The sequence below is a fragment of the Amia ocellicauda genome, chromosome 2 (genome assembly GCF_036373705.1).
Source record: "Amia ocellicauda isolate fAmiCal2 chromosome 2, fAmiCal2.hap1, whole genome shotgun sequence".
Taxonomy (NCBI): domain Eukaryota; kingdom Metazoa; phylum Chordata; class Actinopteri; order Amiiformes; family Amiidae; genus Amia; species Amia ocellicauda.
Window position 1 is genome coordinate 63,261,344 of NC_089851.1, and position 26,134 is coordinate 63,287,477.

At 42.4% G+C, this 26,134-nt stretch overlaps 1 protein-coding gene across 1 annotated transcript in view; it reads right to left on the reverse strand.

Moving 5' to 3' along the window:
* bcl2a (BCL2 apoptosis regulator a) overlaps positions 1 to 24,847 on the reverse strand; it is a 74,678-nt gene extending 49,831 nt beyond the window's left edge. Inside the window, exon 1 of the mRNA XM_066688458.1 lies at positions 23,269 to 24,847. Within this exon, the coding sequence (XP_066544555.1) occupies positions 23,269 to 23,841 (573 nt within the window). The 5' untranslated portion in view covers positions 23,842 to 24,847. The remainder of the gene's footprint in view (positions 1 to 23,268) is intronic.
* Positions 24,848 to 26,134: the final 1,287 nt, after the last annotated feature.

Sequence of the window (26,134 nt, forward strand, 5' to 3'; positions counted from 1 at the left end):
GTTTGAAGTCTGTCCACGAGGAACATTAGTCTAGCCCTCTCCCTTGGTCTGCCTCCCAGAACCATCTGGGAAATTAAATCAGCATTGCAAGGCTCAGTGTGTACAGGAGACTGCTATGGTGATGTCACTCCCCTAGACTTGAAAGAGAGTTCCAACTTCCCTTCCACATCAGGGGACCAGACGTTTGGCATAGCAGGTTATCACATTCATTAGAGTATATTGTGGTATTCCCATGGGCCATCGTAGTAAACCACATGGTGGCATGGTGAACCCGAAGAGACGCACCAAGAGGCACAGAGATGAGACACACAGAGATGGAGACAGAGAGACAGATCAGAGAGGCACAGAGAGGCAGCCTTAGCCTCCTCCTCTATGATAACCAGACAAGATCAATCCTGTCAGATTTACAGCACTGCACTCCCGAGACACTTGCACAATAGTCTTCCTCACTTTACTTGACCAAACAAGAGCCGATTGCAAGTGCACTGCTGCCAACACAATGAGCTTTCACACAGATATTTTAAGTAAGTTGGCTCTGTTCAAATTGCACTTTGTTCAGCAAAAAAAAAAAAAAAAAAAAAGACCTTCATTCTCCTTACTCAAGGAACTGATGTAATGTTACCTAGCAACACATCGGGGAAACATGCAACAATACAGCATTTACAGTGTTCTTCCTTTAAAGGGCTTCTCTCCACTCTCTGGGGTGCTATAAAAGTGACGCAAGCATCACAATTGGACAACCTGAACAGTCCAAAGCAAGTCAGCTATCTATTACTTTAACTGGCTCATGCCATGAATCAGAATCAAGAACCCAGTTTAGATATCAATACGTTTTCTCCAAACTGGCACATGCATAAATTCCAACAGTACGGCTTTCCTTACTTGCCAATTGAATCAGAAGACTAATGTTGCTCTTATGTGTGGGAAAAGGTTCTTGTTTTTTGCTTTTAATGGCAACAAACACGGAATCTAAGAAACAGCAAATGTCAGTGCAAGAACATGGGAGTAGCACTCATTAACCATGATAAAGAAAGAGTGGGCTTGGACTGGGGCCTAGGCCCTTCCCTTCATGGCTGTGATTATGTTCATTATCCAGCACCCTGACATTATAGGATTAGTTTATTAATAAAACAATAATCCATAGTGTTTGGCCAGTCAGCAGGCAATTGGTGATTGGCTAGTGGGAGAAAGACAGGGGAGAGTTGAAAAGGTCCAGTTTTAAAATTCGATTTCGTTCACAGACCGAACTCCAGAGCAGTAAGTAAACGAATCCACAGTCTCTGTCCCATTACCGGAGGTGCTAATATATAATAAGGGGTTAGATTACAGGTTATTGCTGTTGTACCTTGGTAGGATCAAGGGGGTGGGGTTGGGGGATCTAAAGAGCAAGGTGTTGAATGAAAGTGTTATGGTCCAGTGTTTCCAGAAAGAATGCATCTCGGGATGGGATTCTTTGCAGAAAAATGTGCCCTGACCCCCGCAACCCCCCCGGCACACACACACAGTCTGGAAGACTGCCCGAATGCTCCGGAACATGGCACAATGGAATGCAACAGAGGTTTCCACACTTTCATCTGTACTTCATCAAGCAGGTATCGCATTTCCTCACTTCAAACCTTATCAAGTATCATCAAAGCTGACGGATGACAGGAGTCAAAGCCACACAGAAATCCTAACTGCTGCCATCACCACCGCTAGTCTGATTACAGTTTTAAAATTTAGGGGAAAAAAAGATGCTTATCAAACGTGGTGTCTCCCCAGGAGATGGATTTGCCTTTTTATATATAATTGATTATTATTATTTTTTTTTTTTTGTATTTTTTTTTTTAAATAGAAACTACAGTGGGAGCTTGACTGATGGGAGCATGAATAAATAAAATGAAAAAATGTTTCAAACACAAAGCTCTCTCCCTCTCCCATCACAATAGGCAACTACTAATAATTAAATTTCACTTATGAAACAGATTCAGGTAGAACTGTGCTACAATTCCACACAGCCCACACTGTGCTCATTAGTCTCTTAATCAGTGTGAGCATTCACCTTTTAATCATAACGGCTTTATAATGCGATCATGATTGACAGTCACCAGTCCAATCTGTCCCCACTTGATTTCAGAATATGAAATAATTAGGCCAGACACATGACATGCAAAAATATCCAGATATCATCTGTACCCTGGTTTAGCATACACAACAAGGCTATGAAAATATGTCATTTCCAGCAAGAACAAAAGGTAATTCAGTAAAAAATAAAGTTAAAAAAAGCAGAATCTTGAACAGTGTGCTGTATCTTTAATCCGTCTCCAGTTCCATTTCCTAACAACTGCTTTTGCAGGAAGAATGTGACATTTCCAATGTTTTATGGTTTCTGAATTTTAAAGGAGCAATTTTGCGGCCCCAGCTGGAATACCACGTGAATCATACAGCCAGCCAGACCTGTGCGCTGCAGGACACTCTGCATTTCAGGACAAACCACACACACTGCGTGCACACTTTGGAATGAAAAATGTAAAGATCTTATAAGTAACTGCGACCACAGCGTGATCCCCTCACAGTATGTTGTTTTCAGAGGGCTCCTCTAAAAAAAGTGTTTAAGTGTTGCTGGAATACATATTACAATTAAATAATTTAGTGCGGGCCTTTAATTTAGTGAACTTGACTAGTTTTGCAAGAGTTCAGATTTCTACATAAACACAACCTTCAACGAGAGAAAAATACAGCCATGCTGCAAAAATCCCCCAAACATCTCCCATCAGAAAGCCAAAAGGTGAGCAGTCCCACAGATTAATACAATTATGCAGGAGATACAGGACAGCATGAGAAAAAGGAAGTCATCTACACATCACAGTGACTCACATTAAGGTAGATCTACAGGGGTCACCATGGGCTTTACAAAGCATGAGTAGGTGCAGTTGGTGAAAACTTTATTGGAACAAAGATGGATCAGTAGTGGTGACCAAGCATGCAGTAGACACAAAACAGTGTTACATATAAGGGTTCATTCAGAGTACAGTGCATCTGGAGATAAAGGACAACCCTTATTCAGATCGCAGCATGGTGAAGGAAACCTCTTGATAAGGTTCTTAGAAAGACACTTGAGCTGCAACACCAGGGGCAGATCGAGCCCTCATAACAACAGTGGAGTGGTCATCATCTAACGTCTGTAGCACGTGAACCAGCAAACGTCTAAGCCTACTTTTGTAAGAAGTACAAGTAGCAAATTTGTGCTTATCAGCTGACCTGCCTGGTCTGTTTAAATCTGAAGGGAGACATCTGCAGACTTATATGAAACCTCTGTGTACATGTGTGTGATACCAGAGACCCCCCTCCTCTGCATGAAAACAACAGTGGATGTCCCCCAATTTTCTAGAGATCCGTGCCGTACAGGATTGTAATCTCGTCTCCTTGGATACAGTTCTTTCTCTCTATTTGAGTTTTTGGTTCCCATCCAGCATAGATTTGTAGCTCCCCTCTCATACTCCACAGCACAGACTGCAGACACTACACAACAGAGTTGGGTGAGGACTGACATCACGTTCCCTGCAGAATACACAACAAGGCTGAAGGACTTCAGGCTATTTGCTTCAGGCACACTGAAGTCCTAGCGCACACCTAGCAGAGCTGTACTGTGGGCAGAAAGGTACTTACTCCAGGAAGGTTATGAATGAGAGGAGGAGGAAGAACAAGAACAAGAATAACACAGTGACCCAGGGATATTAACCAGCTGTTCCTTGAAAAAATAATCCAAGGGGGTGTCTGTCTGCTTCAGGAAAGCGACCTGTAACTTATTATCTCCCAATACCTCCGCAGCTTTCTGGCTCATTTAAAATGACAACATACCATTATTAGTACTGAAAAAATTATTTTGTTCTTTGTTTTTAGTTTTTTTAAGAATAGATATAAACCACTGTATAGTACTATAGTGCACGGCTCTACGCTGAGCATCTCAGTCCTGGAAAGCATTGCAAATCGCTGGATCAGAGGAGTACTTGCGTGTAAAAAAAAAAAAAAAAAAAAAAAAATGTTCAGTTTTAGATGTTCTCAAGTCGTCCTCCTACCACTTACAAGACCCTTTGAGTTGCTGAGCCCGACCTCCTTCGTCAGCGCAGCCGGTTTGAATGGATGTGTTGTTGCAGGGCAGGGCACGGCTGCTATAGCCAGACCAGACCACGTCACTCAAAGGACATACTGAGATCATGTGTAGCATGGTCACAAGAAGGCCATACTTGGTTGGGGCGTGTTGTCCCTTTCTGCTTCTCACTTCACTGCTTTGCGAACATGTGGGTGCAAATATTTCCCAACCGGTCACAAATACTCACTGTGGCAACTGTGCAGCAAACTGCCAATATCCTCCAGACTGTGACTCACGGAAAATTTGAAAACCTCTCACCAGTTCCTGACTGGATTAGGCTACTTCAAACCACGAAGGGGTGACCCTCATCGGCCCACTGTTCACACCACACTGTGCTGAAGAAAAGCTATTGGAGTGGAAAACACAAGAAAAGGAACAGACCTGTTCCTGTGAGAAGTCAGTTGCCCTTGTCGAGTGAGAGCTGCCCTACACTAAGAGCACGGGTGAGCAGGGCTGAGATGCAGCAGGGCAACACCACAGGTGGTTTAAAATTGAAAACCATGTAGGTGTGAACACGGTTGAAGACCGGAAGAAGAAAAACAAAAACGATAAAATCATTAATAAGAGTAGCTTTAGATGATTTCATAAACCTAATCATAGATGCCTAGCACAGCTGTCTCTATTAACACAGAGACTGTGGAGGCTTATGTGGACTGCGTCTTTCAGTGATTTATTAATAACACTACAAAGTCAGGGAAGTCAGCAGGACAACAGGTAAAGAGTCTATATTTGGACGTATCTCAGATGTCCCCTGCATATTTAATGGAAGCCACTCGATATTCCACACAGCTGGCCTGCCCGTGGGGGGGGGGGGTGCTGCTCGATTCACCGCCTGGGCCTTGTGCAATAACAAGAGGCTCCTGCAAATGAGACTGCTCCATCTACACTGAAGAAAGAGGACTATCTATTCAGTGTCAGGCAGGACTCTTCCCTCTCAGTAATATATAGTTTAAGCCCCCCAGCTCTTCTTCAATAACAGCCCCTAAGTGCAGCTCCCATCTCACACACACTCACATGCACGCCTGCATGCATGCGTACACATACGCGCACCCTGCAAAGCTCATCTGGGTTAAGCGCCAAATAAAAAGTTGCCATGTGATTACAGCATTCAACACGCAAGCTTCTTATTTTGCAAGTATTCAGGCTTTTCGGGCCGAGACACAGATTAAAACATCCCACTAACTGATTAGCCTCATTAGTATGTGTGTGTGTATATTTTTTTAACATGCATCTCAAAATCTACACTGTAGGTTGCCTCACTACCCCGAAATCAGACCAATCCATTCTGCTACGTTCACTGAAAAAACAGACGCTTCCCACGTTTACAGTGCTTTGTCTGCCTCCTCAAACAGTTGAATAGACACAGAGCTCTGCTATAGCCTCATCAACGTAGAGCTTCAGAGATATCGAATCATTTCTGATCCAAGACCACAACTAAAGAACACGTGGTGGCTGTAAGGAACAACAGACTCTCCCAAACAAAGAGCCCAATTAGTAGAAGACCAAGACAGGGAAGAAGGAGGACATTTGAAGATGACAATGAGGAAGAGGAAGAAGACTGAAGGAGGAGAAGAGGACAGGTCAGCCACAGACCCCGTTGCTCTTGATGGGTCCCACACCTGCATCTCCTGCCTCTCTGGGCTCCTCTTCTTCACTTAATCTTACTTACCTGCAGCAGAATTTTGTAAATCTCTATACCAGCGGGGAAAGGGGGGGCGCATAAGATTAAATGTGCATTATTTGTGAGAGCTGCCGAGAGCAAAAAAATAAATGTAATAAAGAGAGAAAGTGAAAACCCTAAATCTGCATTGAAGCAGATAAATTAAAAAATAAAACAGATCGGGCCTAAGAAGAATTGAACGACAAGCACTCTAGAGAAATAATACTCGTCCGTAAGCTTGGTCTTACGAGGACATATACATATACAAGATATACAAGATAGAAATAAACCTTTACAAGCAGAGGGGCAGAAGGAAAGATTCAGTCTTATGAGGAAAATCCAGAGAATCTTGTGTGGCGTCCAAGCACAGCTCCACGGTGTACATCCCCATCTTACAGGATTAAAGGAGAATTAAACGGATCAAGGTGTGTACAGGACACCCGAGCAGCGCGTATGAAAGGGGGGATTAGTTTGCTAGGCAGTTTGGGAGCAACTGGGCCAGGAAAACTACATTTGATTATATATATCTGTAGACCAGGGATCCAAAGCAAAACCTCTCAGTCTGAGCTTCTCCAGACTCATTTCAGAGGCTGGTTTGAACCAGGGAAAATGTCTCTCTGTGTCAAATACTGTACAAGTAGGTGCTGTGATGCTTCCAAGTACAAAGAGGTATTCTGCTGTGGATGGGAAAGAAAATACAATAGCAGAAGCGGTTCTGAAAGGTCTTTGTACCAGCTGCCAGAGGGGGGAGGTGCGAGGGCAGGCGCACAACGAAGGTCCAGAGAGAATCTAAATCAATAAATAAATAGACCTACTATTCTATCATACTAGCACTATGGTATTTCCATATACCTCTCCTCAAACCATCAGGGATTCCTGTAAAGACATCCAAAATCACAATGCTCCAAGGGTGGGCCACACAACCAGGGTGAAAATAGTAAAATGACAGATTTACACAGTAGTTTCCATTCCTGTGGAGTTAGGGAAGGTCCCCTTTGCTCTGAACTCTGACTCCTTTCTTTTGCATCGGGCAAACTGAAAATTAATTTATTTGAAAGGTGGCGTACAGGTCACATACAGAGGTCTGTTAAATGGGAGAATATATTTTTGTCAAGCCTGCTAAATGTTTGTGCCATTTACATCACCACTGGGTTTAAGAATGAAAGTAAGTCGGAAAGGTTTACTCAACTCTTCGAGTCTTTCAAGAGGTCTCTGTCCAGTTGCTTTTCTTAGGCAACAGTGTCTATAAAGTCAAATCTATATACTTTTTTCCAATATTATGTGAGGGATTATTGATTATGTTCAAAAGTATGAATTGAGATGTCACATTTGTTGACATTTCTCAATTTTCCAAAACACCAGACAGCTGTCAGACATCTGCAAAACTGCCAAAGCCACGGCATTCAAATATTGTCTGACACGCAGGGCAGGTCTTTGTAAACACTGCAAACACCTGAAACCTACCCAGAAAAACACTGAGATATAAAATGGTTGACGATTACAAGAAATTAGTCACAAAAGGCTTAATTAAACAGATCTTACATAATACCCTTCTTCAGAAGTTCTTTTTGAAAGGTGCTTGTGGTTTCCTTAAATCCTCTGAGCAGGTGGTATGCAAATCACATGTGGAAGACATGATGAAAACTGTGATTCTACAGTTGACACGCCTTATTACAACTCCATGATTTGAGACAGCTAGCCTAGTCCTAAAGCGGACCAGTAGGACAGATTAATTCACTTCACTTATTTAGACCAGTGGGGCAATAAAACAAAGCCCTTCAGACTGGCTGCTCCTGGATTCTCTCTCCTCACTGCCCAATGGTTTATTTAACTGCTGAATTTCATCTATACATTGAATTGTATGCATTGATCCTGTAAAGGGCCCTGCAACGATGCTTTTGCGAAGGGAACAATACTTAAGGCGGATTGATTGATTGACCAATTACTCTGGCCATTTTCAAAGCAAGAGAAAATAAATAAATCGTAAAATCATATTCAGGTGATGTTGTGGTCCAGCTGATGTGTAAATTCCCCAATTGCACCTCAACTGTAAATTCTTATAAAAAGAGAAGGAAGTGGGGGACTGCTACAGACACAGAGACTCAGGATGAAGCAAGTAGCTAAAAACACTGACCCTTGACACAGTATTTTTGTTTTTCTCTTGCTTCTCATAGTATGGAATCACTCAAAATCAAAGGAAAACAAGGCAATAAATAAAATAACACGCATACAACATCCATTAGGTTGATAAAAGGGAGTTTGTCTGCTTCCTAACTGGAACTCAGAAGCAAGGCGACCCGTCCTTGAATTTGCCATCTGAAAAACGGCCTACCCCAGGCCTACCCCGGCCTACCCCAGGCCAACAGCACAGATGTCTCCGTTCACATTGTCTCTGTAGTTTGTTTTTTGATTATTTTTTTGCAGAGAAGAACCATCAAAAGGTACACTTTCAACAGATACAGGAGAAACAAGCTTTCAGACAATTGCATTTCAGCAGCACTGTGTCCCAACATACACAACTTTTATTTTAGTTACTGTTTGGTTGCATTTCAATTTCATGGGAAGGAACTCCAGAAATGTAACATCAATCCAGAGGGGGAAAGAACAACTAACAACTTGCCCTCGGTTCTCTTGGCATCTGGCTAATTGTGTTCATCAGACAAGTTCTCTGTGGACCAAAACAACAGTTTAGTGCTTAGATAGGACCGCAGGCTACACTTTCATTAAAAAGAACCCAGGCCAAACTACTACATTAAGTTTAGCACTGAAAATGTCAGTAATGGTTGTACATAAAACATTTGTGAATAAACAAAAAAAATGAAAGACGGTCTGTTATCATTATTATTATTAGGAAGTCCAATTACCTTTTTAGCATCTCTGACACAAGCTGGATTATCATATGATGTTAAAACGAACATCTTCAAAGCTTTCAATTAAATTAAAATGAAATAAAATACCATCACCACACCATCTTCCACAAACAGGGCTAGTTAAGTCTTGACCAGTGTCGGTCATAGTTCTTACTTTTAATTATTCAGAACAGCAATAAAAGCAGCGAGACAACTGAGGACTCTAGTCTCTGTATTCAAATCTCCTGCAAGAGATCACTGTAATAAATACAAATGCCAAAACCCCCATTGATATTACCGATGACCTGACAGATCCCAATCACTCTTTTCAAGCAAAATGTTTTGTCATCTCCAGTTAGTGATACATTAACATGTTTTCTAGATACAATCTGGTTTCCGATCTCTCCGACTCTGAATGGTGTCGGATGATGTTCAGATTAAGCTTTTCTTTGCTAATTAAGTGTAAATCGGATCCTGGGCTTGTCTTGAGGGGACTTAAGGAGAGTTTTTGTTCTGATTAAGTAGGGAGTGTCCCAAGAACATATTCTTGTACTATTTTTTAATATCAACATGACTGATTCACAAAGGAAAAGAGCCGCGCACACTCACACGGAACATATCCTGAAGATTAGCTTCCAGTTAGGTGAAGAAAAAGTACCAGTTCAGGGCCTTATTAGCACTGGTATACTATTAAAGGATCTACAACACATTGCATGTACAAAGCACTCATCTTATAATCTGTGCCGGACTCAAACAGGCTGCACAGAGGCAGGGCAGGCTGTTGTTATGCATGAAAGGGAGTATTCATTTTTGCAGGAGGATTTGGCACGGGCTGGTCCTTTTATAGGAAATGTTTTAGAGATTACAGGCCCTCCAGTGATAAATGTAAATACTGGAGCAGATGGTAAGCGATGGAGCCAAACTTCACCTCGAGGTACCAGAGAGGGGGGAAAATTGGAGGCTGAGGATGTTTGCTCTGTCTCGGCGGCAGTGAACTCTCAAGCACTTTCGTCTGGCTGGAAACTTGTATTCAGGATACTTTCTTTAGCAGAGGGGAGTTCAGTCCCTTATTTCATCCCCAACTGGAATACCTGAATAATCAACTGAAAAGTATGTGATATATACTTACATACATACACAAACTCATTCAGCTTTTTTACACATTCAATAAAACAGCTGAAGTAAACAAAAATTATGTATCCAAAACAAAAAATCTTCAAAATTATAAGAATGAGTCATATTGTTACCTGCATTCGCCCAATCAGATTTACACAGATCCATAGAAAAGTGTCTGCCTATAAGATTTCCCATCACTATTCAAAGGTGCCCTTGTCTAGGTGAACAGAAGACTGTTTTTGACCTCTCTCTCTGGAAACCTTTCTAGATGAGCGATCTAAATTTTTATGTCGATACATTTTGAGGCAGTAATTTAATTCCAGGAGGAGTAGACAGGTTTGCAAAGCTAAGTCATTCAAGTAGGATGTCTTTCCACTATAGGATTTGGTCACAGTAAAACTCATTGTTTTGATCAGCAAATAATGAATTCAGTTACAGCACTGCCGCTTTGGATTGGAGGTGCAGTATCCGATTCATTCTTCAATAATAAATACAATGTTCTGCCCGCTAAGACCAGAGCTCGGAAAGGCTTTGTAACTACTTATAACATTCATCACAACCATACAGGTAACCGGTGTAGGTAGACAGAGAAAGTAAAAAGATCTTTGGGAAAGGATGACAAGTAAATAAAAAGGAGGACAAAATTGAATATATAAACTAAACTAAAGCAAAGGAAGATGTCCATTACACTAAATAAAACTACTTAGCCTGAACAGTTTATTATGTCAACATCAAACTATTGAACTAACTGATCAAGCTTATTAGCGAAAATGATACAGTAGAAATATAATAATGACACATTAAAAATATAAACCATAGATGCCCAGTTTTTGGAAAAGAAATAACAAGGGTGTAATTAAAGCTGCAAAAACCCTGGGGCGACCTCAAACAAACAAACAAAAAATAATAATAATAAATGAGGTCAAAACCCAAAATTCGCCAGTCAAGACAACTGTAGCTGCAGAACACAAAAACATTATACAAAAAATGTAAAATGAAAAAGAAAAGGTAAGTAGCAGCCCATTCTTCTTGCCGAGAAGAATCCCGGCAGCTTCTTCCCCTGCCAGCCCACACTGCCGCCCACTTTCACTGGCAGCCACTTAACCAATCCCCAGCCGGGGTCCTTCACAAAGAGCCGTCTCCTGCTCGCCTGTGTCCGCAAGCAGAGGAAACTGACTTGCTGTGAGAGAGAGACACACACAGGGGTGCTGGGGAATTATTAGCATAGCAGAAAGAAGTGGGGTTTGGGGTCGCTGTGGAGGGAGGGAGCAAGGGGATTCTGTATAGAGGGTGAGAGAAGAGGTACTATTTATATATGTTATACTATTTATGCCATATCATTCGTTTTTGTGACAAAACGAAGTCTGAAGAGGGAGGGAAAGAGTTGTCAGTTCCGACAGTTACAGTGCGTGCGAGTCCCCCACAGGGGCCCAGATAGTTCTGCCCTGGCAGTTTTTAAATTTAAATTTTTGTTAGTTTCCAGGTTGTTTTTCTGTGCTTTCTTTTCTTTTTTCACAAGAATAGGGTTCATGGGGCCCATTCACTTACTCAGGCCATACAAAATCAGACAGACCCAAAGTCCCTACAGTATACTGCCACTGGTCAGAACCCTTAAACAACCATCCCTATACAGAGTTATTATTAATTATAACTCACTACCACTAATACCCTTTATCATGAATAATGTACACTGAACAAAAATATAAACTCAACATGTAAAGTGGTCCAGTGTTTCATGAGCTGCAATGAAAGATCCCAGATATTGTTCAGATGCACAAAAAGCTTATTTCTCTCAATTTTGGGCATCCCTGTTAGTGAGCATTTCTCCTTTGCCAAGATAATCCTCCTGACAGGTGTGGCACATCAAGAAGCTGATTGAACAGCACGATCATTACACAGGTGCCCCGTGTGCTGGGACAATAAAATGCCACTCTACAATGTGTAGTTTTGTCACTTAACACAACACACAGAGGTCTCAGTCTTGAGGGAGCAGTGATTGGCTGCTGACTGCAGGAATGGCCACCAGAGCTGCTGCCAGAGAACTGAATGACCTGCGGGATCGTCCGAGAGCAGCCGCTCGGACAACTGATGACACAGTGGGTTTACACAACCCAAGACTTTCTGCACAACCTGTCAGAAAGCGTCTCAGGGAAGCTCCTCTGCGGCTCGTCGTCCTCACCAGGGTCTGGACCCGCCTGCAGCTCTGGTGGACATCTCTGCAGTCAGCAGCCAATCACATGCTCCCTCTAAACCAGAGACTGGAAATCCATAGATTAGGGCCAAATTAATTTCAATTGACTGATTTACATATATGTACTGTAACTCAGTAAAATCTTAGAAATGTTTTGCGTGTTGCATTTATATGTTTGTTCAGTGTATCATTTATGTTAACAATATTTGCATTTATTGTATTACTCCAACTATTAGAGGATGTTAATCCTAAAGTATGAATAATAAGTATGAACTCCTGACCTTCTGGTTTCCCAAAGCTCTGGAGCTCTCAAGTCTATTTTTCAATCTCTTCTACCTTCAATCAAGTCAAATAAATGGGAAGGACTGGTTTTGAAAGCTTTCCAAAGCACCACCACACACATTTGCTCAAAATACACCTCAAAATATACCTGTTCCTCAAAGTCCAGACATGAACATCATTCTCAACCAACAGGACTGCAGTATTCAGCAGCAGGGCCTGCCCAGTGTTTCAAACGAAAACCAACTGAAACAAAAGTTTTAGGTTTCCCCCATTTCAAAATTTGGTGGGACTTACCCAAATAGTCAGTTTTTCTCCGTCTACAACATTACATATGGATTCATTCCAGTTCTGTGCAATGTAGTATATTATGATTCTCGGACGCCTCTGAAACCAATTCAATTGTTATGGATCATATTTTGTGCAATATTTTAGGCATCTGTAAAGAGTTTTAATATAAAAATATACATTTCTGGTATTAAGAGTGCAGAAAAAATTACCTGCGGTTTAGAATGGGGAATTACACAAGAGGACTTTCGCAAGCCAAATTTGATGACATTCTAAAGTTTGTCACCGCAAACCCATAATAGAGGGACTGAAAGAGGTTTCAATACTTAAAACGAGAAAATAAACAATCTCCACATTAATCCAATGTTTCAAAATGTTTAAGATTACTTTTCAAGACAGCAAGGTGAGTAATAGCAAAAAATGACTAATAAAAAATGAAAACAAGACTCATTTCAGTGCGTTTAAACAAAACATTCTAGGTTCACTTTTTTCTCACCAATCACAATTTTGTTCTACATATTCTTGTTGTTGTCCTCCTCATCTCCTAGGAGAATTCCATCCAGATTTATTTCCCAAACCCCAAAATCCCAGTCTCTTGTATCTTCTCTCTCTAGTTGTGCCAGACAAGGCAAATATTTCCTGATGGTACAGTAAGTCCTAGCAAAATCTCAGTCATCTCTTTCTATAATGTGTTTATTTTGCTTGTGCTTTCTTGAATGACAACCATAGGAAAGAGAAGGGAAAACAAAAACAGTAAAAAGACAGTTATTTATTTGTTCAGCCTGCTCCCCCGTATTTAAATTGCATTCTGGGTTTGTTCCAGTCATTTACCCTTTAACTAGTGAACTCTTCATCTTCCCTGCATTTCCACCTCAGAGCATAGGCGTCTGACCCAGACACTGGAAACCAAACCAATAAAACGCCCCACTCCCCTTCAACGCCAGGTAAGCCCTCAGACTGCGGCAGCTGCGTATGAGTTTTATCTGTGGAATAATCACCACTTTCAAGAAGGTATGAGCAGGTAGGCCGCTGAGGTAGGTGTTCGACTGTGAGGAGGTTGAGTGTATGTGTGTTGTCCTCCCCACGCTGTTTTCCAACATGCACTTTACTACTGTCACTTCAATCTTAAGAATAGGAAGACAAAATCAGACACGAAAAAAACAACAAACAAAGAAACCACCACAACGAAAACGTGATTCAGACACAACCCCCTCGTACCTGCAAGCCCAAATAGGCCTACACTGCCTCTCCACTGCACAGGCCTGCCCACCCACACCCACACAAAAGCACACCACATCTCTCTGTCTTGGGCAGTCTGTTAGCCCCCTTCCGCCCACCGAGTGAGAGACAGACCGACGCTACAGAGATCATACATTTCCACATGCAGCAAGTAAGAAAGTTTACAAACGTTCTCTCACTGTGGATCTGTACGCACACACACACACTGCAGCGCAAGACAAAGGGACTTGCGCACGAAATCCCATTGTATCCATTACTATGTATTCAGTCTGATATTACAGAGGAGTAGTGTGTTGGCATTGTAAATATTATGAAACTGTGCTCTTGAATCTTGATGATCATACCTTATCTTGGATAGAGGTTTCTGCCAAATGCATGATCATCAGTGTCACTCTTATAAAACTTTATTGTATTATACCATGGTAAAAGCTCAGCAAAGTGTAGGAAATCAAAATGAAAATCAAACTATCCCTAAGTACGGTATAGTATAGTAACCATGATAGAAAACATGAAAACACACTGCAAAACTGAGCACATGTATGGGAATACCATGGGGAAACTAATAAACTAACATGCATATTTATAGTGGAACTTTAATTGTCCACAAGTAATACAGGAAAACATCAGTTCTGCTGTGTGTACAATTCCTTTCAGTTATTAAAGACAGCTACAGAATTAGGTCAGATCAATATTTGCTGAAATGTTGAACTCTACAGTACTGTAGTCTGCACACTTGTCAGGCTACACACATTCGGCGGAGTCGTTTAAGATTCCTACATGTCACCGCCTTGTCCAATCACCATCATTCGTGAGAACACAAACACGGCATGAGCAGCTCAGATAAACACAGGTGCAAGTAATTTGGGTAACGCAAAGACATCCAACTACACAATTGCCTTGTACGCGCACCCCCACGACAATCAGTGATTGTTAACCACCAGGGCCCCCCCCAAGAGCCACGTATAATACACATGAGTAGAGACTCTTCAACAAACACAGAGGTCTTAGTACTCAAACTCGTAGACTAAGAAAGAGCAGAGACTTGCTTACAAGCTGCACAACGACAACTTAACTTAGGAGAGCAGGTTGCTTGTAACTTGTAAAGATAATCCATTCAGATACCGTGTTTTGTAATTTATCACTGACAGTTTACAAGACCAGAGAGAGCCTGTGGACCACACAGTTCACACACATACCACCTCTGAGCTCAGTCACCCATGGACTTCACTACCTTTAATTAAAGGAACGACCCACAGAGAACCTCATAGGAGGCAGCAGCTAAAAGTGGCCTTGATTTGAAGCAGCTGGATACAAATCTGCCAGTGTTTGTTTTGTTCTTGTTGCTTCGTATCTTTTCTTTTTTATATAAATAATACTTAAATTTTGTTCTCATTTGAAACAGGGTAATTAAATGGTGTTGGATTTTCTAAATCAGCAAGCAGGAAAAAGCTCTCGTCCCACAGACATGTTCTTTCCAAAAAAAGAAGAGACAGACTGAGAAATGCATGGGATATGATATAGGTAAAGTGTAATTGAAATGGATGCTTGCAGATATTTAGCAAATGCAAATCGCCAGACTTCAGCTGGGATGATTTGCATCAGCCACACACTCATTCCATTACAAAGACAGACAGAAATGCAAAGCCGAGGCATGGGCATGCAGCTCGGTGCCAGGCCAAAGCCTATGTGCTGTAACCAGCAGGCCGCACTCTTATTCCAGCAAGCACTCAGTTTACAGGCATGTTGTAATCAAATGCCTTTTGACACCATGAACACAAAAAAGAACAAGTTTTCAGATTCAATCAGTTGCCAAGTTCTCATACAGCACAGCAGCTCAGACTGAGCTTTACCTTGCAAAAAACAAAAATAAAAAGCTTGGGGCATTTTTTAGACAGACCCTGAAGGGGCGTGAGATGATTGTATAATACAGTCAGCTCTGGAGCTCCTCCGCTTTGAAGTCCTGCTATGAAGCGCATTACCCAGCTGTGGGCGAGTGGCTGGCGTTTCAGTGCCCCATCTCCATTTCCATTTCATGTGCCTGCTTTAGCATGTGACTTGTTACAGTTAGGAAAGCCAAACAAAGCAGGGAAACTGGCTGGGGAAAAGAGGCAGGTGCCGGACTCACAGGTCGCATGTCACAAGTGTTGGCAGATCCAGCAGCAGGGCAAACTTCAGACCAACAGATCCATGGGGCAGGAGTCAGTGGGGTCCGGGCTGTACAGCAGGGCTTGCCATGTTTTGCAAAGCAGGCGTACACACTGTACTCAACTTTAAATCTCTTATTTTTATTTGCTTTTATTTAGTCCCTGTCCCTCCCCAACACCAAAAAAAGGGTCCGATTTCATTCTGTTAAGGATTACTACATGTACACAAGACACACTGCCATTTCAAACCCAGACCTCCTTTCCACAGTAAAATCCAGCAGCTTCTTCAAAACGAACCAAATGACAGCAGCTATCTCTTTAACGGACAGGTTCCCAAGCCCACAAGAAGAGCACATTTATTCAGGGATTACGATTACAGCACTATAGACATACATATGCGAGGGTGTACACAAATTAAGTCTTCGTTCTGACAGAATCTTTTGCATAGTAACAGTGGGAAGATCATCACCTCAGTGACAGCTTTCAAGCGCGTGTCAGATCACACCACCACCATTCAGACGGCACACACTGCTATACCAAACTTGGGGCACATTGCCAAGATATAAGTAGCGCAGGCACAGTATTGTGCAAATGGGTAAGCCGAGCCTAGCGACTGAAGTCAGGGGTGGCTGTTGTGGATATACACCCGATTATGATAAGGTGGCATGCAAACATTACCCTCCTACGTGCACATGATGTTGCCATGTTTGACTATCGCATGAAGCCGACAGCTTTTCCCCACAGAGGACCATATTGACCGAATACAGAAATCCTACCTGTGCTGGAGAAGCCTCTAGTCCTGACACTGTTACCTCTGGCCTTTGCTCTGACTGGTCCGTCAGGCCAACTTATGTGCTTACGAGATCTATAACACTTCAGAGCTCAGCCGCCAAGTGGCAGTAAGTGAATGAAACATGCAGAGTCCTTATGTGCCACAGTATGTAAATAAACACGACACACCCTCACCACCAGAGATGGGGGTGTTCAACTGGGAATGAGCTTCCATCATGGCTGATCAATCTGTTGTTTTTAATCATTTCCCCCCTATTTCTAGTATATAGAGAATATTTCAATTTTAATTATTCACTCTTATTATTGGAATTAATAGGGTAACTAGTCCAATTGAAAATACATACCCAGACCTCTGGTCACTATGTGCATTTGAGGGGAAAGCAGCAGCAAAAGTATAAAAAAAAACTTTTCCAGCACAGCAACTTGTCATTTAATTTGAGACTTTGTAGAAAAACAAACATAGGTCATGCCTATATTGAGTAATATTACAGTTCAGTAACAGGAAAACAGAGGTGGGGTAATTGGGAAAATGTCCACAGTTTTTACATTTTCTGTATTTAAAATGTTACCTTTAGGCTCACTGCATACCCACCATCTATCTATTTTTAGTGAAACCAAACAAACATCCAAACTGAGCTGCATTCCTCCCACAAGCCCTTCAGTGTTCCCGTCCGTCTGTGGGACAAGGGCTCTTCACACAGGTCTGGCCATAATAAAGCACCACTTTCATAAGGGATGAATACCTTTCTGTGCCTGGGCCCTGGAACCTTTTGAAACAACTAGAAATCATATGCACATCCTAAATCGTATACGGCACAAGATAAATTAACCCTGACTGGAAAGACACATACCTGGCCTGCCTGTACTGTTAGACAATGGATTATGGCTACAAAATAAAAGAATAAATAAAATGTTGTGATTTAACCCAAGATCTCTGAACTCTAGTTAACTGTAATAACTGATGTGGCATTGTAGCTACCTTATCTGACCACAAACTGCACTTGCTCCTTTCGTATCGAGTTCAGTTGACAGTGTTCTTTTGGGAAAATACAATTACAATTGAGTAGGGAACTTCAGTAACCTTTTTTTATTATATAAACAAAAGGCTAAAGGCCAGTGTTTCATGACTAAGAATGTATAGTTAGTAAGGATCAATAATAAACTAAACTTATTCTCATTTTGACCTTTATACCTGTAGTAACTGTAAACATGTTCTACTTGAGAAAGCTTATTCTTTGGGGGGTTTTCTAACCCCACCAAATTACCCTGTAGTTCGAACACTTAACTTTAAAGCAATATACTGCAGTACACTGGTCTGAATTCCACCACGTCTTTCAAAAGCAGACTTACTCTTTCAGTTTTAATTGAGGAACAAAGTGCAAGATGGCCTAGATGCTCGGTGTTTATACCATAATAAAAAACAATGCACAAAGACAAGGACAACAATAATGTATAACTGCAGTGAAGTAGAGCAAAGGCAAACTACAGTAGCCAAGGGCCAGGAAGAGTACACTACTACAGGCTGTGCTGCGAACCATAAAATATTAAGCTCTATCTTATCTGCCAAGATGGGGCAATAACACAGTTTCTACTCCAGGCTGTCCACCGGGGGGGAGAAGTTGTAAATGTCTTGCAGCACCAGATGACACAACCTGGCCACTTATTCTACACCGCCCGTGTGTGTAATAATCCCTTTTGTGGGTTTATGTTTCACTTACTGAAACTCATTAACACAGAGGATGGTGATAAACTGAGGATTAACCTGGAATTAAGGCAATTAGTGCAGCACACTTACAAGGCGGATGACCAGATGAGAGATACCCAAGAGATTAGTGCGACACTATTTTTATTATCTTTATCATACGTTTTAAGTTATTTACCACCTGTTTTGTGTTTGTTTAAGATCTCCTCAAAATGTATCAAATGGTTTTCTTGGCCACAGTTTAATTAAATGTAATGTATAAAGGAGTCCTTACATTTATTTTATTTCACTTTTGGGTCAATTATACAAATACCACAGAGTAAGACCAAGGAACACATCTCCTCTGTCTTCACAGCATACTCACCTCAGGCAACAGAAAGCCATCTGTGACACTTTCACCTCAGACTGAAGCGGTTATGTTATTCAAGCTGTTTGATGGGTAAGTAGTCAATCTTCTATTCCTAATCTACTTTAAACTACTTTTAACCACAATTATTTAGTTTCCTTCACAAGCATGGTCTTATTTTCTGAAGTTTTTTTTTTTTACCAGCTCACCAAAAAACGAGAAAAATAATAAATGGAACATTAAGAGATTTTCTTTTTAATAAAAGATTACCCGCTTTTTAATTATATATAATTGCCATTTCTGTACTCTGTTCAATAACAGCACAATGACAAGCTGAAAGTCAGCTTGAAGTTAATGGATTTGTCTTGTTCATGGAAACCGAAATACCAAAAGACTAATTCGGGTACTTTACAGTTTTTAGAATGCTACCGACTAAAACTGAGCCGAGCAACAACAAAAAAGGCAGCAAGAATTGTGAGCTCACTTTTCTTCCCAAAAAAAAATCATTTTCAATGATTTTGCTTTTCTGACAAATAAAATAGAATACACATCCTGGAAGTGAATATATTTTTTTCATGCATCATCATCTCTCATTTGTTTACTCAAATATAAGAACCACTCAAAGTGCAAAAATAAAGGGCCCTAGCGCATACCGGTCCCAGACATTTTCTCAGACAGCATCAGATACCAAAGGACAAGAAACTGGGATTTCCCCTGCAGTGCCATTAAAATAAACAGGGGAAATCCAGTTTTAATATTTGTGTATTAATCATCCCTCTGATCTGTCTTCTGGCGGCCTACCCAGCAATCACTGCTTCTACCTGTACCTGCAAAGGCTGAAAAGCTGTGCTAGTGGAGGACAAGGTAGGGGACTCCATCTAAACCAGTTTCTGAGGCACTTTTAGGCATTGAGGAGCTGTGATGGGCAACTTCTGGGAAGTGTAAACTGAAACTACTGCGCAAAGCACTTATGCACAAACCAGGGGCAACATGGCCCAGCAAATTCCAAAGTAAAGCTTCATTGGCAAGAAACATTATCAGTGTTGTTTAGCAAATTTCTGCTGTATATAAGGAGTTTACTTGCTGTGACAGAAACGGGGGGCCTCATTAAGCAGAAATAAACTGAAGCATGGTTCATTTTCATCGTCAATCATTGTGGACGAGGCGTTGGGGGAAAAGAAATACACAGGTAGCGTTTGCACGGCACATGTCTCCCACTCAGCCTCGCTCCTCAGATGGTTCTGCATTACCAGTAATCTTCTGCGACAGCCTAAATGCAAATGTTAAATATTCTTTTATGAGAGATGAGAAAAAAAAAAATACTTGAGTGCCCCAAGACACACTGCTAAAGACTGCTAAATAATGCAAACATAAATTTAATCCTCATTAAACTACCATGTGCTACACGTCCTCAATACATTTCTATACGTGCTTCGGCCCCGGAGGCAGTCAACTAGGGAGTAATAAAGTGACCATTAAAAATTACAAGACAACAGAAAGGAGAAAAAGCAGTTTAATTCACAGCCAGGAATACAGAGCATCTTATGGTCTAGGAAAACTCATGAGATTTTATTTCCCCCAGATACATGATGAGATACAGGGTGGAGGGTAGCCTCGCATTACATTTTGTTCTCCCGTTCATTTTATTCCATTGTAAATTATGCACTGAAAAGGCAGCCAATAGTTAACAAAAACAAAATAATTTTTATTAATCATTTCAAACGGAAGAGAATAGTGAAGAAGTAGAATCTATTATTCTCCCTTAATAATTGCTTTACAAAAGTTCAAAAAGCTTTTACAGCCCAATGGTTTATAAAAGACACTCCACTCAGGTCATGGAGTGACCACAGTGTCTTCTGGCTGCTCTTGCAGCTGGAGCTCCAGTTATTGGGTCAGTTAGACATTCATGATATTGTTTGAAGGTCTTCAACACTCAACAGCAGAAAAGCAGCTTTTGATTTCTGGTATGCTTGTGGAAACATAATTTACAGCTTGTGTAAAAGTATTTCATTGATCCAGTAAAGCAGCTAATTAGACCAATTCATTAAGCAGACACCAAATTGGAAGGAAGGACAAAAGACACTGTGGCCCTGCAAGAATTAAGTTTGAGTTCCTGCTCTATTCCCTTAGCATGACAAGAACTGGTGTAAACTACAGTACAGTACAATACAGTGAACAAGTTCTCTCCTCCTCCCCCCACCCCCCACTACAGCTACACAGCAAGGCAAACAAGACAGTTCTGTGCACCCTGTGCTGTATAACACTGACAGAACTGAGAGTACCGATGAAGGTAGGGGAAATAGAAAGGGAAAGAACCTTTTATTCCCGTGAGGTTTTGCATAGTTGTTGCCCTGTGGGTCAGCCCATGACTACAAGGTGCCTTATGTCTTGGTTCTCTCCCCACATCTAGAAGTGCACTTTCAAGCGTTTCATTTCTGACCAGACATTTGTCCACCAGTTTTCTTTTTGTTGTTTTTTAAATTACCTAGTAAACCTACCACAATTTCAGCACCAAGTGCGCAACCCATTCTCTCAATGTCTGCAACACTTTCCTCCCCTTAGACTGACTTGACCACAGCGAGATGAACAGAAACCAAAAGCTCTTAAAGTGGGGCTACTGAGCACAATACCAGCTCTGCCAATTCATTCCCTGAAAGTTCTATATTGCAACCAGCATTGTTGATTGCTTGATTAATGTGACTTGCAGACAATTACATGATTAACCAGGTAGTCATGGAATACAAGGCACTGGAGGAAAACACTTTTTATTGTCTATAATTTACAGATACTATAGGAAAATTAAATTATCAATATGCCTGCATTTTGTTCTACATAGAACAAGACAGCTATTTAAGTACTGGGCTAAAAACTCTAGTCACCTGCTGTGTAGCTGCAAGGTGCACGAGACTGCATAGGTGCCAGGGCAATGCAGTAGGTCCTGCATTGAGCCAACCAATCAGGTAAGAGAAAGTCAGATCAGAGCACAATCTTGGAGGGCTTGCCTCTTTCACCATCAGAAAAAGAGTTCAACTTCACCAACATAATGAAATTCTTCTCCCAAGGCCTGTTTGATTGCCTAATGATTTTTAATTTTTTACATTTTAAAACTAAAATAAAAACTACCACTTTTTTTAATTAACAGCACCCAAAGAATGATGGATCAAAACAGAAATAGAATCAATTGAACAGAAAGACACCAGCTTTTACATGGGTGGGGGAATTAAGGAAGTGTGTAATTTCTGCTTGACTATGAATCTTTTTTATTTTAATCCAACACAAAATTAACACTTAAACAAAGAAAAAGAATAATCAAGTCTTGCTCCTTCGATACACATGAGCTCAAAGGTAGGAATTCAACAATCGTGAATGAACCTAAAATACACTTCCAAATGTTTTACAAAATATCCATTCAGGACTTTCTCTGACCTTGAACTCAACTCCTCGGATGCATTTCTTTCCTCTTATCATGGTTTGAATTCTTCAGCTTGGCAGCTTACAAAATACTTCCGTCATTTGTGTGTCTCTGTTCAAAGGCTGGACCAATGTATTCATTTTCCCCACCCAAAAGGGGTTTGTCTATCTAGACAAGACGGTTTACACCAGTAAGCCCATTTGCTATGGATCACCACAAATGACACGTCATAAACTTTACTTAATCACTTGACAGACTTTCAATCAGCCATGGAACATGGGTTTCACTACAGCATCGTACTTCCTTCAAAAAGCAGGATCACAATGAATAGGTTTGTCATTAAAATGCTATGAAGCGCCGATGTTGACACAGTGTGTGTGTGTAGGTGTGTTAAACTTGCCTATGGGAAAAGCATGCTAACCTTTCCACATCACCTGCTGATGCGTCTGAAATTGACAGCTGACTCGCAGCGGTCGTGGGCGTGACGGGGGCATGTCGGGGGTGTGACGGGGGCGTTTCGGGGTGTGTCTGTGTTGTGACGGGGGCGTATCGGGGGTGTGCCTGGGTTGTGATGGGGGCGTGGCGGGGGTGTGGCGGGGAGCGCAGCCTCATTGGTCCGCGCACTCGCATTGGACAGGTGACCCCACTGAGACTCGCTCAATTAAGACGTCACTGAGGACCACAGCTGAGGGACCAAGTGTGGGAAAGAAACGCACAGGATTGCCTGTCCTTATTAAACCCTTTGATGTAGATGAAAGAAAATGCATCGGTTTAACAGATTACAGCTCTTTAGACAGAACAATGTTTTAACACCTCCAGGCTGGCAGGATATTGCAGATTGACAATTGCGTTCATTTACTTTGTATTATTAATGTATAAAGCAGGACATAGAGCATTCCAGAGTTATGGGAAGATGCGTCATAATAATAATAATAATACATGTGGTAATGTCTGCAGAAAAGTAATTAGCTTGCAAAATAGCCAATTATAACTGTGCAACAGGTCACCGAAGCACCAAAAGTGTTCATACATTCATCTACATTTAAATATAACTATACTAAATAAATAAATAAATAAATAAACAAATAAACAAATAAATGAGTGTCATGCCTACGTACCCAGCCTCCATTCTCCGTGATCCAGTTCTGCAGGGGTCCGTTCAGATACTCCGTCATCCAGTTGGCGATGTAATCCACCTGCGAGGCCATCTCCCGGTTGACGCTCTCCACGCACATGGTGCCCCCGAACTCGAAGAAGGCCACAATGCGGCCCCAGTTCACCCCGTCCCGGAACAGCTCCTCCACCACCGCGGTGAAGCGCCGCTGCGCCGTGCTCGGGGTGAAGTGCAGCTGGTCGGACATCTCCGCGAAGTCCCGCTGGTACATCCTTTCGATCTCGTCCCCGGCCTCCCGCAGAACCCGGTGCAGGTCGACGTGCGGGTCGGCTCGGCGGGTCCGGCCCGGCTGGGGCGCCGAAGGGGTGCCGTCCTCTCCCTCTCCCGCAGCCTGCGAGCGCCGCGCCAGAGCCGGGGGTCTGGAGGGGGAGGAGCCCGCTAAGCCGTTGTTGGGAGAGTCGGGCTCCCCGGACACATGGCTCTCCCACACGTAGCCCCTCTTGAGCAGTTTGTGGTGCAGGTATTTAGTCACGATACTGCGGCTGTCGTACAGGCTCTCGCGCTGTGCCATGGCCATTTGAAAGTGCCGCGAGCCGAGCAGCTGCGCAGGAGCTCTACGCCGCGCGCATTCTGCGCTGCGACAGCGCGAGTGTCGGTTATCGGTCGTATATCGGTCGCTATTGTGCGTCTGTACGCGCACAGCCGACGGATCAAACTGCGCTTCACATAGTCTTCCTGCTCAGACGCGAGCCACTCGCACTACGGGGCTGTGGAGGAGGCATGCTCTCTCTCACACGCACAGGGCTGTCAAGCCAGGAATTCAGACCCGAGCTGCCAAAAACACAATATTGTCAACTTTACCTGCACTTTCCGTACAACAACTTTATCAACTTCGGAAACTCGCGCCGCTGGCGTACAGACGCTGCGGTTCTGTATTAAGCCGTCCTGTTCCAAGTGAAATCCGATAGGAATAGCTGATCGACTTAATTAGATCTAATTAATTAATAATACGCCCCTTTTTGGCGAGAGGGATCCTTGTGAAGGAAAGTAGCAAGTTTCGCGGATCCGTTCAAAAAATGTCTTCCTCCAGACAGTGCACAGCTGGGAAAGTTAGTTGTGTTGTGTGATCTGTCACCCCGGCGCAGGTAGAGACGCGCGGAGCCGCCCGGCTGCGTTATCCCAGCGCCGCGGCGAGACACGGAAGACAGCGCGTCAGCTTTCGAAATGCACGCATCCCACAGCGAGCAGCGCGAAACTGCAGGACACTCCGGGCGGAGAGAGAGAGAGAGAAAGAGAGAGAGAGAGTTGCCCGGCTGTGCAGGAGCCAGGAGAGAGACCCGCAGTGCTGCTGCTCCCACGGACAGAGGACCTGCGCTGGAGCTGCTGTCACATCGTGTGCTCTGTCACAGATCCTGGGCTGCAGCTCCTTTCTACTCCCTCTGCCTTGTAATATTCGCTACCCTTTTTTTCCTCTTCCACAAAGTGAGGTATTTCCTCTACGTCACGCCATTCAGTTTTTCTTTGCGCTCTCGTACGGGAGCTACGCTCGTATCTTAGCGCAGATGTCCGCAGTTGTGACCGGGTCTCCGCCAATGGGATGAGTGGGATTCTACAGATTTGCGCACAACTGCGCTCCTCCGCCAATGGGATCAGTGGGATTGTGCAGATCTGCGGCAATCTGCGCTACAAGACCGCGACCTCCTTCCAGAGAAACGCTGTGCGCCGCCGCGGTCCGCTGCTCTGTCTGCTGTAGTGCGTCCTGTGGCTGCTGTGCTTTTTACAGATGTTGCTCATTTTCTTTAGTCAACGCGCATTTGTCAGAGACAACGCAGTGCCACCGAGCGGAGAATATGTTGCTATTAAATAAATGTTTTTAATATGAATAATAATATACAAAAATATATAATAAAAAATACAGCAACACACCCTTTCTAGCACATGCACACATACATGATATACTTATTGATTTATACTAAAGACGACGTCTATTGGCAGAAAACATTAAACACCATTTGAACGCAAAAATAATATGATTGATCATCAAATCAAATGACAATTTATTTTGTTTGTGTTTTCGCTGGACAAGAAAAACGATCTTTTCAGTGTACTCCATAGAAATGAGTAAAACGTGTGCTTGATAAGTCTAGTGCTTGGAATGACATTGGCTGTACTGTTTGTTGTTGTTGGTGTTGGTTATTGTGTGTTTTATTGTAACTAACACAAAATAGCAGTATTAAAGAAGACTGTCGTAGTTCATCAAATCAAGCCACATTGTATGGGTTTATTGAACCAGCCAAGTTGTGAGGGGTAGCCTACACATTCACATTCACCTTACACAATGGGGGTCTGCACTACCAACCATATCTGCCTACAGTTCACTGTGTCGAAATGAGATCATTTCTGATATGAATCTCTCCTTACCCAGAAACTGATCACCGTACCCAGAAACTGGTCTCCATACCCAGGAATGCTCGATGAGGTCACTGTTTGGAGAAAGCCCTTTGTACCGTTTCTGTGACAAGATGCATGTTAGTTACAGTTATATTTCAAGGGCTAAGTTATACAAACAGGAGAGATATTTTTGGAATAGATCCTGCGCCTTACATGTTGGTCTTTATGGAACTGAAGTTGTAACATTGTTTGTGTTCAAGACACATTTACAAACTGAATAAGTATAATTTCAGGCACAGGTCATGGTCAGAATAATGCAAAACCCCACAGATGAGTTGTCTGGTGAGTTTCTGTTTTGCAATGGGCAGGGAAGGACAATAGCCCACCCAGGACAGGTCAGAGACCCCAATTGTTACTGCTTGACTGTCATCTGTGTAAACTTCACCACTCAGTCTATGGAAAGGCAAGTCACTCCCCTC